At 39.2% G+C, this 14,792-nt stretch overlaps 2 protein-coding genes across 2 annotated transcripts in view; one reads left to right on the top strand and one right to left on the bottom strand.

Moving 5' to 3' along the window:
- Nucleotides 1-14,792, bottom strand: part of IL1RAPL1 (interleukin 1 receptor accessory protein like 1) — a gene marked incomplete at its 5' end in the record, with an annotated part of 983,085 nt that overhangs the window by 488,795 nt on the left and 479,498 nt on the right. The gene's annotated exons all lie outside the window — the stretch shown is intronic.
- On the top strand, nucleotides 10,114-14,025 carry LOC311186922 (transcription factor SPT20 homolog; the record flags this gene model as incomplete). Its single annotated transcript, XM_084258149.1, has 1 exon — nucleotides 10,114-14,025. One exon carries the CDS (start codon nucleotides 10,114-10,116, stop codon nucleotides 14,023-14,025), a length of 3,912 nt encoding a protein of 1,303 aa, XP_084114275.1.

Here is a 14,792-nt window from a genome sequence, read left to right as displayed (position 1 = left end):
CATCATTCACCATAGCCAAAAGGTAGAAACAAACAAAAAGTTCATCAAAAGATGAACGGATAAACAAAATGTGGTATATACAAACAACAGGATAGTATCAGGCTTTTAAAAAGAATAAAATTCTGATATACGTACAGCATAGTTGAGCTTGAGCAGTTTATGCTAAGTAAAATAAACTAGACTCATAAGGACAAATATGAGATTCCACTTATATAATGTACCTAGAATAAGTAAATCCATAGAGGTAAAAGTTGAATAAAAATTACCCAGGGCTGGTGGAGGGATAAAGGGATAGAGAGTTGCTTTTTCATGAGTACAGTTTCTGTTTGGGGGGATGAAATTTTCTGAAAGTGGATAATGGAGATGGTTGCATAACAGTGTAAATATACTAAATGTCACTAAATTATACAATGAAAAAGGGCTAAATTGTAAATTTTATGTTATATGCATTTTAACAAAATAAATAAACATTAAGCTGTACACTTTAAGTGGGTGATTTGTATTGTATGTGAATTATAGCTCAATAAAGTGATTTTAAAAAAACTTTATAGGTATTATCTCATTAAATTTCCCTGTATGTATTTTATTTAACCCTCTCCATTATATACCATCTCTGTGTTGTCTCCTGTATTTGTATCTCCAGTGCTGGGCTCTCTCTGATTTCTAGACTTACGTCTGTTGAAGCCTACATCTCATAAATATTTGCAATGTAAGAATACTTTGGACCTACGGTGCCCAAAAAAATATCTTAAGTACCAAATAATCAAACAATTAGGTACCAAATAATCAAACAATTAAGGTAATTAATTTTTCAATGTAATATTAAAAAATCAAATTGATATGAAAAATTTCACAGTAACAATAAAGATTTCTAATTCTTATTGCCACCTGGTTTTATTTTCAGCCTATCAATGATCAATATTTGATATTTCCTTGATTTCAATTTCCATATGTGGGTATATATTTTTCTCTTTCATACAGTGCGAGTACCATAAGAAAGCACATCAAGTTGCTGCCACTTTACCCCATAAACATATCCTTCAATTTCAATGTTTTCGTGCAAATTGACTTTGAGTTTGAATTTTTCTAAGTAATTAATTTATATTTTAATTGATATTCCAGATTTATTCTAGTAGAGGATCTTAGCTAACAGAGAGGAGTATTTTTTTTTTTTATTTAACGTTTTCAATTGGGTAATATTAGGATCACCTCCCCCCATCAGGTATTGCTACCATAGTACATCTACTACCAAATCACCCATAGTCCTCCATGACAGTCCACTGTGCCTCCTTCCCTCTTTGTTCTTACCCCTTCTTCCACCCCCTACTCCCTCTCGATGCTTCACACCATGCATCGGACAAGGTATTGATAGCCAATATCAACAAAGAGCTCATACAACTCAACAAAAAGAAAACAACCAAATCAAAAATTGGCAGAACTAAAAAAAACACTCTCCAAAGAAGACATAACGACTATAAACAGACACATAAAAGATATTTATTATCAGTTTTTACCAGGGAAACACAAATCAAAGCCACCACCTCACACCAGTGAGAATGACTCATACCAATAAATCCCAGAAATGACAAATGCTGGTCACTTTGGGGAGAAAAGGAACCCCCCTACAGTCTTGGTGGGACTGCTGACTGGCTCAGTCCTTATGTAAAGCAGTGTGGAGGTAGCTCAGAACATTAAAAACTGATCTGCCACGTGACCCAGTAACTCCACTCCTAGGTACCTACCTGAAATGAAAACTTCAAAAAGGAAACTTGCACTCCCACATTTATTGCAGCACTGTTTACTGCAATAAATATGGAAACAACCCGAATGCACAAAAACACTGGTTGAATTTTTCTAAGAGAGGATCTGTCATTTCATTTTCTTGGCCTAGTAACACCATTGCCTTCTTCTCTCCTCCTCCAGACATAGGGGAGGTTGTGGCTTCCTGCTCTTGTTAACCCTTGAATTGCCTCATGTTTTGGCATTTCAGCTTTTTGAGCATATTTATAACCTATGTCCCAAGTTAATTTTCCTCCAGTGAACTACTTGGAATGAATTTATTTTTAATGACAAGCTCCTAGGCAATACAGTAGCTTTTGCAACAAATATTTGTGTGTTTTGTCTATATTAAACATAAATATCTAAAAGTCTCTCATGAGGTAAAAAGAGAGATAAGCACATTATATAGTTATATATTTGCAGATATTAGATACTGTTTAAGCTTGGTACATTTAATAAATTAAGGTAAAATACATTTGAGGAGGTTTGAACCTATCCCCCCAAATCATACCCATTTTGTAAGCTAATTTTATCTCAATAAAGAAAAAAAGCCACAACAAATCTAAACTCCCAAAATTAATTAATTAGGGTGCTTTTGCATTTTTATACCTCAAATGAAAGCCTCTTATTTATATATCTAAAACAAAAAAAAAGGAAAAGAAAAAGAGCCAAATTAAACTGTGAATTAATTTAATTTAAAGGCATAATTAAGACATTTTGAGGAAGAGGATTTTTAATCTATATGATTTATGTGCATTTCACAGTTGATTTCTTTTCAATACTTCCAATGCAATTTTAGTATCAATTCCAGTCAGTAGTATTTTTTAGATATCCCTAACTAGAAAGAACAGCCATTAATCTGAACTACCTACAACTCACCAAGTTGCTAAAGGATCAAATGGTGTAAATATCAGCAATGTAATAAAATTTACTTGCCAAAAATAGGACCTTTTCAGAAACAAATAAAAATGCTCTAATGATTTGTATTTTTTATATATATAAACAGGCTTAGAATACAACAATTTTATCAAGAGTTCTTGTCAACAAAGCATGTAGGAATAAAACACTACTTAGGTTGTCAGAATATAATGCTAAAAAGTGATGTTACAGATTAAAAGTGTGAAAAACAAAGTGGGTCAAATCTTTATCCAAATGTGATAAAGATCAGAAGAGGGTTGCACAGGCAGGAGATTCTAAGGGTAATGATCATGGACAAGTAATTTGTCTTCTTGGAACTTCAGCTACCTGATGATAAAATTATAAGGATACTTAACTCCTAGGGATGTTGTGTAAAGTAAATAACATGTTGATGTAAACATATTTTGTAATGGACAAACCACTATGAAACATGTATTACTGTTGTTACTACCTGCAGTAATGGTTTATCCCCTTAGATTGTCAACCTCACTCATCTCTTGAATCTTATCGCTTAGATTCATTATTGTTTCACATACTCTTCATTATTCATAATATTTCACCACTGGCTAAATAAGGAGTCCATGTCAAGGTCACCACTTTTTAAAAAGCTTAATCTCCTTTCCAGCAGCACCTCATAAAAGAGATAAATCACATAGCTCCTTCTATTTAATCTCCTTATCCATGGTGAATATAGACCCCTTCCATTTCTGTTCTCCAGATCCAACTTCTCATTTTTATACAAAGGTTCAGTATGAATGGAACACCCTTTCTGGGAGCAAAGTCCGATTCATTTGAAATTAAGTTAAACTTGTCTCATATAATTGCTAGAAAGAGCTGCAGTTGAAACTGAGGATAAAGGGAAAAGCATCCCATGAATGAAGGCTTGTCTGTTATCACCTCTCCTCTCTAAGTTTTAGATGGATGAATCACCAAGAGAATTCTAGAACTGGATTGTTAAATATTGCAGATGTCAACAGCTGTGTACATGGGATAGGCATTTTGCAATTCAGCATTTTCAGAAATATGGGTCATAGAAAAACACCTATCTCTAGCCAGAAGGGAGGTGGAATAATTAGCTGTCAAAACTACTTCCTTAGCAATACTGTAACATTATTTCTCATGTCCTTTACATACGAAATAACAATTACACAAATTTTTAAATGGCTTTATTATACACATGGGTTGCAGTTATAATATCTGCTCTTTCTTAAAAGTTCATTATGAAAATAGTAAGAAGAAAGAGAGAACTCTTATGGAATGGAAAATTTCAACTCCGTTGCAGTCTCATCAAGATGCATGGTTTCCCCAAATTCTTCTTCATACATTGATAAAAAATATCAGAAAAATTAACTGGATATCTCTTCCTTGAGTACTTTCTTTTTGTTTTTTTAAAGATTTATTTATTAATTTATACAAGAACTGGGGTACAGGCCAGATGCGCAGGAGGGTGAGAGGATTCACCAGAGACAGAGCGGGGAACAGAACAGGCAGACTGACGAAATACACTGCTGAAGGGAGCAGTGGGCAAGACAGGAGAGGTCTGCCATACCATGTGGGATTCTCGCCGGCAGGCCAGGATTGAACCAGCACTGCCAAGGCTGTGGACAGCTTCACAGTGTGCCACTCAACCACCTGTGCCACCAGGGGAGGCCCCCTTGAGTACTTTCTTAAAGCTTAAATTTATACACAGCATAGCAATCGTTCCTACTTTCAAAAACTTTCCGTTCACTAGTCTCTTAGATCCAACTGTAATTACCTTGGTAGCTAATTTGTAAAAGCTATTACATTACTTTCTGACTTCTGGTTTTCTTTTACACATATGGATTTATTTGGAATCCAATTTGTACAGAGTATCACTGAATCATTGGATTTTGTAGTTACTGGTGTCATTTATCATGTGTTATGTCTATAATGTACAATTCACATAACATAAGTAAGTTAGAATTGTGGCTTTAGGTATGCTAATTTATCATTTGTTAAATGATCATCTATAGGAAGGCTTAAAACCTTCCCAAAGACTCCAAAAATGCATTAGTAAAAATATTTTGTAATTATGCACGTTTTATTTACCCGATCCATGAATGCATTATTGAGATATTTTACATAAAGGTGTTTTTTGTGTGCATATGTGTGTCCTCTATTTCTACCTATAATTTACTTATTTTCCTTCAGTCATAAAAATCTTTCAGTGATAGCATACACTATTCTCCTCACTTTCTCAATTCAGATTTCCCCTTTTCTTTGGTCTCACCATAGAATTTCTCACCAGCATTTTCAGGAAATTATCAAATTATCAATAAATTCCTGGCTTTCAACTGTCATGTGTATTGAGAATAATGTATCATTCAATGCTATTTAGGTCCACGCATCTTGATATTTTATTAGAGGGTGTTTTACTTTTGTGCCTCCATCTTTTCTCTCCTTTTTCCTTAAATGCCAGCATTTTCCTAGGTTTTTGTCTTCCTTATTCATTGCCTCTTGAGTCTTAAGTTACCCCTGTGGCACTCAGATAGGTTTTCTGCCCCCCACTGATGGATAACATTTGTATAAATTATCAGAGTAATTAAATGTTGCATTCTTTGGGAAAAAAAAGTATTTTTTAACCTCTGATCCACTTCACTGTCTGTGGACGAGCTTTGCAATGGTTTAAGTTGTTAAATTGACATTCTTTCTTTCTTTTTTTTTTTTTTTTAATTATTTATCCCCTGAACTCCAGCAACAGAAGACACTTTCAGATAGGTAAGTTAGGGAGACAGCAAGTCCTACTTGATTTCATATTTCAAAACCACCCTCTTCTGGGCCTCCCCTAGTGGCGCAGGCAGTTGAGCACCGCGCTGTGAAGCTGTCCGCAGCCTCTGCAGTGCCAGTTCGATACCAGCCCACGAGGGTCCCACATGGCGCCACAGACCTCTCCTGCATCGCCTGCTGCTCCCCTCAGCAGTGTATTTCGTCAGTCTGCCTGTTCTGTTCCCCACTCTGGCTCTGGTGAATCCTCTCACCCTCCCATGAATCTAGTCTGTACCCGGTTCTTGTATAAATAAATAATCTTTAAAAAAACACCCCTTTTGCTGCCATTAAGAAATGTAGATTTTGTTACTGTTGGTAGTAGTGGTATTTTACATACATAGTACCTTTTTATGTTAAGTCTCCTTTCTTATCATTCTTTGACACTGTACTGATCCTATAGTGATAATACACTGGTTCATTAGTTATCTTAGCCAATTTCTTCACTCTTAGTCTTCCTCTCAAAGGTGCTTCATGCTTCTTAAGAAGGGTTAACAACTTTTGGGCCAATGCTCTTTCCATGTTCCTTTTTTTCGATATCCCAATAGGCAGTACTATGTGTACCTGGTCTCAAATAATTCTTCAGACTCCTCAAGACTCCCACAAATTAATAAAAATAAGGTCATTAACCCAGGGGAAATAATAGTATCAAAATGACAGTTCAAAAATAAATATGAAAAAGTTTAGAAAAATATGAGAGAAAAGATAGGAAGAGATTATTTAATTAACTTATAACTGAAATTCCTAAAGGGTAAAAAAAAGCAAACCAAAGTAACAGAAGAAATATCTTATGACTATAATTCAAGAAAACATTGTTGAAATACAGTCTCTGAATTTATATATATATATATATATACACAAATATATATATATATATATTCATTTATGCAAGAACTGGGGTACAGGCCAGATGCGCGGGAGGGTGAGAGGATTCACTGGATACAGAGCAGATAACAGAACAGGCAGACTGACTGAAATATGCTGCTGAGGGGAGCAGCGGGCGACACAGGAGAGATCTCCCGCACCATGTGGGTTTCTCTCTGGCTGGTGGGGAATCGACCCTGTGCTGCAGAGGCTGCGGACAGCTTCACGATGTGGTGCTCAACTGCCTGCACCACCAGGAAGGCCCTGAATTTATATTTTAAAAGGACCCAGGAAAATGGGAAAGGATAGTCAATTCCAAGAAATATCTTAATAAACTATTCTACTTTTAAAATAGAGAAAATAGCCTCTGAACCTCCACGGAAAAGCCAAGAAATACACAGTAAAGAAAAAACAAAGCACAAAGCAGAGCAACATATTCAAGAGTTAAAAGTAAATGTCAGTATATGTGCCAAGATTTCGTAACCAGCAAAGTTTAAAAAAAAAAATGTCAGGAGTATTCTACATATAAATAAAGGAAGAGAATTTTAAAATGAAAAGATGAAGAAAGATTTGAAGAACTTTTGGTAGTAAGTGCATTTAATTGAAAATATGGTACTAAACAGGTAGCATTAAGGTTGGAGGAATAATGTACAGATATTGTTTGCTCATTAAAGCAGAAATAACACAACTAAAAAATACAAAGAGAAGGAAGAAAGGAATCTAGGTAACCAGATGCATTAACGTGCAGGTGGAAGTAAAAATGTTATTTAAAGCTAGCATAAGAGAAAAAGGGGATGAGTGATTACCTAAAGGTGTCAGCATAAAGATAACCTTTTTGAAAAAATTTTATTTTATATATATTTTTTTACATCATTTTTCATTTTTGCACAATGTATGCATTTTCATGTTGGTTATAGTCCCCATACAAGTCCCACCACCCTTGTTTTGCTCCTACTCCCTCTCTCCCCCCCACCCCCCCGGAGTGTGTCTCTGGTTCATAGTTGCTTGTTGATTTTGATTTTTACTTTATTATAATTAGTCTTTTTCCTGGTCCCTTATTTAGGTTTTCTAAATTACTGCTATGAGCGATACCATCTGGTATAAAGATAACTTTTAGGAACAAAAAAGGGACACAAACATGACATAAAATAGTATGACAGAGGGCCTCCCTGGTGGCACAAGTGGTTAAGATATAATCTGTGAAGCTATCAGCAGACACTGAAGCATGAGTTCAATCCCAGACCAGGGAACTACCCACATGGTGTAGCAGACCTCTCCTGACTCACCTGCTGTTCCCCTCAGCAGTGTATTTCAGTCAATCTCTCTGTTCTGTTCCCCTCTCTGTCTCTGATGAATCCTCTCAGCCCCCACAACTCTGGCTTATACCCCAGTTCTTGTATGCATAAATAAATCTTAAAAATAATAGTATGGCAGAGCTGTAAGATCTCTTTTACATTAAGCCTATTAGTCAAAGTGTATTGTAAATATTTTCTCCAGGTTTGGGATCTATTATTTAATTTATTTTGATTGTTTGCCATCCAATAATTTCTTTGTAATTATTTTATCAACTGTTCACTTTATACCTTCTGGATTTTGTGTGTTTTAGAAAGACCTCCTCCAATCTGTGATTATATATATTTTTAAATTCTCCCATATTTTTTTCTTATACTACTACTGTTCTTCTTTGACCCATTCATTTTTATAGAAATGGTAAATATACAATTTTTTCTTCAAATAGGCTCATTTTCCTAAAATCAATGAGTTAAAAATTTAATCTTTTCTCCACTGACATGATACCGTTTAACAAACTCTTGTATATTTGGGGAACAGATCTCCATCTGCACAACTTATTTTTCTTGAAATCTATGCAACTGCAATATACTGTTTAATGTAATATAATACCTGATATGGCAAGTTTTTGACATTAATTATTATTCTAAATTTTACAATTATCAGGCCTCCCTGGTGGTGCAGGCGGTTGAGTGAAGCACTGTGAAGCTGTCCGCAGACTCTGCAGCATGGGTTTAATCCCGGCCAGCTGCAGATACCCACATGGCATGGCAGACCTCTCCTGTCTCACCTGCCGCTCCTCTCAGCAGTGTATTTCAATCATTCTGCCTGTTCTGTTCCCCACTCTGTCTCTGGTGAATCCTCTCACCTCCTGCACATCTGGGCTGTATCCCAGTTCTTGTATAAATAAATAAATCTTAAAAAAAAACACTTTAAATTTTACATTTATTTATTTATATTCTTGTTTATTTTTATTTTTTTAAAGATTTATTTATTTATGCATACAAGAGCTGGGGTACAGGCCAAAGACGCAGGGGGTGAGAGTATTCACCAGACACAGAGTGGGGAATAGAACAGGCAGACTGACTGAAGTACAGTGCTGAGGGGAACAGTGAGAGAGTCAGGAGAGGTCTGCTGCATCATGTGGGTAGCTCCCTCAGTGGCTGGGGATCAAACTCATGCTGCAGAAGCTGCGGATTGCTTCATAGTGCAGTGCTTAACCCCTTGTGCCACCAGGGAGGCCTTTCTTACTTATTTTTAACTGAGGTAATATTGGGATACCCCCTCATCATTTTCTCCACTATTCTTGGATATTTATTTTTCCATGTAAACTTTAGACATGTGCTAACTGGTTATAATGGGATATCTTGATGAAAGATCAACTTTACTTCAAAAGAAGTAAGTTAATACATTATATTTGTGGAAAATAACATACACAATTTACAAGCTATCTTAATATGAATCCAGTTGGGACCCTGCTACCCAATTTCTCATCAATGCTTTCAAATGCTCCTCTGCTTTTAGGGGTAGTTTCCTAGAAAAGTAGAAGTCAGGCTTTAGAGTCAGAGATCTTGGTTTGTAACCTGCCTCGATTGATTGCCATTTTGCACCCTGAACCCATTAAGTTGGTTCAATGTTAGTTTTCTCATTTGAAAAATGAGGATAAAAATGCCTGACTTACAAATTTTCCTTAAGTATTACATAACTTGTATTTCTAATAACATTAAAAAGTACCTGAATCTGGGTGACAACCTCTGGATAATAACTCCAAATAGATGTTGACAACATCCTTATCAATACCTCCGATTTAGATTTCTCTCCTAACTCCAGAATTGCGATGGCATGACTCTTTTAGTTGTCTGATAAATTTCTATTTGTATTAATGAAAGCTGCTCAACTATTTATATATGTATTTATGAAAGCTGGTCTTTATTTTACAAAAGCAAAGAGAGAAAGAAAAAAAAAAGGACACTGCATCAGTCCCTAAAAACGGTTTTTGTCATTATCTTGGAAAACTGCAGTGAGTGAACAGAGATACCTGCTTCAACTCATTAGCAGTAAGTACAAGCCCCGGAACAGGAAGTACAGAACATGGTCCACTCCTCTCTCTCGTCCCCTCGCTCCACGGGACAGTATGAGAATGCACACGCAGGCGCACATAAGGGTAGATGACCTTAGCCCTCGCACGTCAACTTCCGGCCTATGGTAGCAACTACGTGACGCAAAAGCGAGATCAGCTCAGAGGCCCATGCCAACGTGAGTTCTGATACAGGTATGTTTGAGAACTCTCGCGAACTTGCATAGCATTTTGTTGAAGGAGGTTTTCTTGAAGTTCATATTGAAGTTATGCTTGTGACTTCACTGTGGAGTTGCAGTGTTTTTCAGAGCTACACATTGATAGTAAAGGTAGGATTTTCAGGTTGCTTTATAGACACACGTACATTTTCTCTTTGTTTAGGGGCCCTAATTTATGCCGTAATGCAACGAGCTTTAGAACGAGCTTTGGATCGTGCTGAGTCGATCATTGAAAGTGCCCAACAGAGGCCGCCTAACACGAAACATTCACCTAGTGGGGAAAAGTCTCTCCACCAAAAACTGTACGACATATATGTTGAGGAATGTGAAAAAGAGCCTGAGGGGACTGAGGAATTAAGAAGTAATGTGAATTTGTTAGAGAAGCTAGTGGCGAGAGAGTCCTTGCCGTGTTTAGTGGTCAATCTATACCCAGGAAATGAGGGCTATTCTCTGATGCTCAAGGAAAATAATGAATCCTATTCTGAAACCATCCGAATGCGCTATGAAGAAGGGGAATTGCTGCAATACTTGGATGCTGAAGAATTACCCCCTGTTCTGGTAGATCTCCTGGAAAAATCTGAGATTAATATTTTTCATCGTGGGTGTGTCATAGCAGAAGTTCGAGACTACAGGCAGTGCAGCAATACGGAACCCCCTGGTTACCAAAGTAGGCACATTCTCTTACGTCCAACCATGCAGACTTTAGCCGCGGATGTGCAGTCAATAACTGGCGATGACCACAACTGGACCCAGGAAGACAAACTTTTGCTGGAGAGCCAGTTGATCTTAGCTACAGCGGAACCCCTGTGTCTTGATCCTTCTATAACAGTAGCCTGCACGGAAAACAGACTGCTTTACAACAAACAAAAGATGAATACTAACCCAATGAAACAAAGTTTCAAGAGGTATTCTATGCCTTCTATGAATAAGAAGCAGGAGTTGTCTCATCTACCTCCTCCTGAGCTAAGAGTGTTAACTTACAAAAATGGGCAAGAAAGTAAAACAGGTGAACATTGTGACCTCAAATTTCCTATAGCAGGAAAGTGTATAGATATATGGCAACAGAGACCCTGTGACTTGGCCATACCTTCTGAAGTGGATGTGGAGGAGTATGCTAAAGAGAAGGAGTCTGTAGAAGGTGAGGATTCAGAACCAATAGTTTGGCCAACCCAGGAGGTAGATGATGATTATGTATTTGGAAGTGAAGCTAGTGATCAGTACCAGAAAACAAAGCTGCCTTTCATGCAGTCATTTAATGATCCACTTTTTTCTGGAAAAATAAGGTCACATAAAAAAGTCAGATATGAGAAATATATGTCTCCCTCACACTGCTCCATGGATGATCAATTGAATATGACTGGGTCAAAGACTGATGCTGGGATGATAGACAGTCAGTCAGAGGAACTGGTCCAGGAGAAATCCAACTCTCCAGTCAACCTGTCGTACAGCTCCAGTGACTCACCTATTCTTAGTCATCTTTCTCCAGAGAAAGAAACAGAACAGTCTGAGAGTATGTCAGTTCAGTCTTCAGTATTGGGGGAGGGAGTCAAATATCCACCTCTATCCACCATACTTTCCTCAAGCTCAGAAAATAGTTCCCCAGGGAACAATTTTATTCCACAACAGGAAAGCAGCTTTCTTAAATCTCCATCACCCACTCCTACTTTGAAGTCACCAAGTCTTTTTCAGAAATTCTCTGTGGAAGTGGATCAAGTTAGCATGATTCCTGTAGGCAGTCTGTCTGCTGTCAGCTCATCACAAGGAACCCCAGCCCCATCCACTGCTATCTCCTCACAGAGAACTTCAGCACAGTCTACTATCAGCGCATCAGAGAGCTCTCCAGGTCTTTCCGCTAAAGTCTCATCACAGAGAACCCTAGGCCTGTCTTCTGTCAGCTCATCACAGAAAACTCCAGGTGTGTCTACTGTCAGCTCCTCACAGAGCATCCCAACACTGTGCAGTGTCAGCTCCTCACAGAGAATCCCAACACTGTCTAATGTCAGTTCCTCACAGAGAATCCCAACACTGTCCACTGTTAGCTCCTCACAGAGAATCCCAACACTGTGCAGTGTCAGCTCCTCACAGAGAATCCCAACACTGTCTAATGTCAGCTCCTCACAGAAAATACCAACACTGTCCACTGTCAGCTCCTCACGGAGAACAACTGGTCGGTCCACTGTCAGCTCATCACAGAGAATCCCAACACTGTCCATTGTCAGTTCATCACAGAAAACAACTGGCCAGACCGCTGTCAGCTCATCACAAAGAATTCCAACACTGTTCACTGTCCGCTCCACACAGAGAATCCCGACACTGCCCACTGTCAGCTCATCACGTAGAACAACTGGCCTGTCCAGTGCCAGCTCTTCACAGAGAATCCCAACACTGTCCACTGTTGGGTCATCAAGGAAGGCAACTGGCCTGTCCAGTGCCAGCTCCTCACAGAGAATCCAAACACTGTCCACTGTTGGGTCATCAAGGAGGGCAACTGGCCTGTCCGATGTCAGCTCCTCACAGAGAATCCCAACACTGTCCACTGTTAGCTCCTCACGGAGAATCCCAACACTGTCCACTATCAGCTCCTCACGGAGAATCCCGACACTGTACACTGTTAGCTCCTCACGGAGAATCCCAACACTCTCCACTGTCAGCTCCTCACAGAGAATCCCAATACTCTCCACTGTCAGTTCAATACCGAGTATCCCAGCCCCGTCTACTGTCAGCTCATCACAGGGAACACCATCCCTATTCACTGTCATCTCCTCACAAAGTACTCCAGGCCTATCCACCGTCAGCTCATCACAAAGAATCCCAACATTGTCCACCATCAGCTCATCACAAAGAACTCCAGCACTATCCACTGTCAGCTCCTTAAAGGGAACCCCAACCCCATCCACTGTCAGCTCATCACAGAGAACACCAGTGACCCAGGTCACGGCCGACTCCTCTGGCCTGAATATTATCAATGTGGTGGGCCCTGTTTTTGGAGCCCAAGCTTTAGTCAGTGGGTCCAACCCTGTGCAAAGCTCTACCCCTGGAGACACAGCTCCTGCAGGAATAAAGCCTAGTAACCAGCCCTCAAGAGGTCAGACACCAAATGTGCTGCCTGGTGCGTTGCAGGAACCATCTCAAATGGGTGTTCAACTTTTTTTAGAAAATAATTCAAGTCTTACACACTTAACGGTACTCCAGGTTCCACAAGGTTCACTCATTTTGAATACAAAGCAGCAGCCACAGAAGCAGCAACAGCCACTACAGATGCAGCAGCCACAACAGCCACAGCAGCAATGGCTCTATCAATTGATTCCACAACAACTTCAGCAATCTTCCACTTCCTGTCCTCAGCAACCGGTGTCACAGGGTTCAAGGGCACAAGGTTCAACTACACAGGCAGCACCCTTATCTGCTCAGCAAGCTGTTGTCATCAACCTCACTGGAGTGGGAACTTGTATGCAGCCCCAGGCAGCTGTGTTGTCTCAACTTGGCTCTGTCCAGAGCAGACCTGAGCAAAGTCAAACTCAGGAAACATTCCAGCTCTCCTCTGCCTTACAGCAGCATCAACCTAATCTGCAACATCAACCACAACCGCAGCTGCAGTCTCAACAACAGACACAACTGCAACCTCAACAGCAGCCATGGCTGCAGGCACAGCCACAACCCTGGCCACAGCCACGACCTCAGCCACGGCTTCAGCCATGGCCACGCCCACAGCCACGCCTGCAACCACGGCAGCAGCCACGCCTGCAACCACGGCCGCAGCCACAACCTCAGCCTCGGCCTCAGCCACGGCCACGGCCACGGCCTCAGCCACGGCCGCGGCCGCAGCCACAGCCACGGCCGCAGTCACGGCCACAACCACGGTTGCTGCCACGGCCTCTGCCACGGTTGCTGCCACGGCCTCAGCCACTGCAGCCACCGTTGCAGCCGGGGCCGCAGCCAGAGCCACAGTTGCAACAACAGCCATGGGCACAGCTCCAGCCACAGCAGCTACAGAGCGGAATCTTGCAGCACCCACTGGCTATGGCAACAGTAACCACCCAGTCAGGTCAAACACATCCAGCTATTGAGGATACAACCAAACCAGCCAAAAGGTAAAATGAAGAGAGGCACATCGACTACTCCAAAAATTTAAGTCTTGTATTATCTTTTTGTTGTTTTTATGGATGAGTTTTGCTTCATTTTGGTGTTAAATGTCTCTATTTTCCATGGTTGGGTGTACAAACTATATAGAAGCATAACCCAATGCTTTAAAAAAAAAGAAAAGAATGCACTATGGCACAAGCCACCATAAAGTTAAAATCCAAGCTCCAGAGTTTACTAATGTATTTCCTTTTTTGTCCCTCCCCTTATCCTATTTTGCAACATCTCTGAATCTCTAGTCCCTCATCTCTAAACATGAATAGTAATAACTAGTTCTTAATTTTATTGTCAAGGTTAAGTGAAAGTTAGATATACTAAATATTAATACTTAAAGCTAATTTTCATACAATATTAAATATTTGAAGTAAACAAATACGTAGGCTGAAATAAAATATAATAACAGTGCAAATAATAGCTACATAAAAGTCAAACTTAGTCAAATTTGCCAGAGAATTTTAGTTTTTCAAAAGAAAACTATGCTAGAATTTTAAAGATAAGCAAGCAATTTGAAAACCTACATATATCCTGTTGATATTCAAATTGTTTATATGTATATATGTATAAATTATTTATTTATAGATAGTTAAGAGATAGAAAGATAATTTTATTTCTCTATTAATAAGCAGTAGCCTCTTTACCCTAGATGCCCCATATAGTGAATTCTCTATCTGATAAAACTGGATGCATTATGCACAAAATAATTCATTCTTCAGTTATTGTGG

This window comes from Talpa europaea, assembly GCF_964194135.1.
Source record: "Talpa europaea genome assembly, chromosome: X".
Classification (NCBI taxonomy): Eukaryota; Metazoa; Chordata; class Mammalia; order Eulipotyphla; family Talpidae; genus Talpa; species Talpa europaea.
The sequence above is the reverse complement of the archived record's forward strand: the minus strand, read 5'-3'. Positions and strand labels throughout refer to the sequence as shown.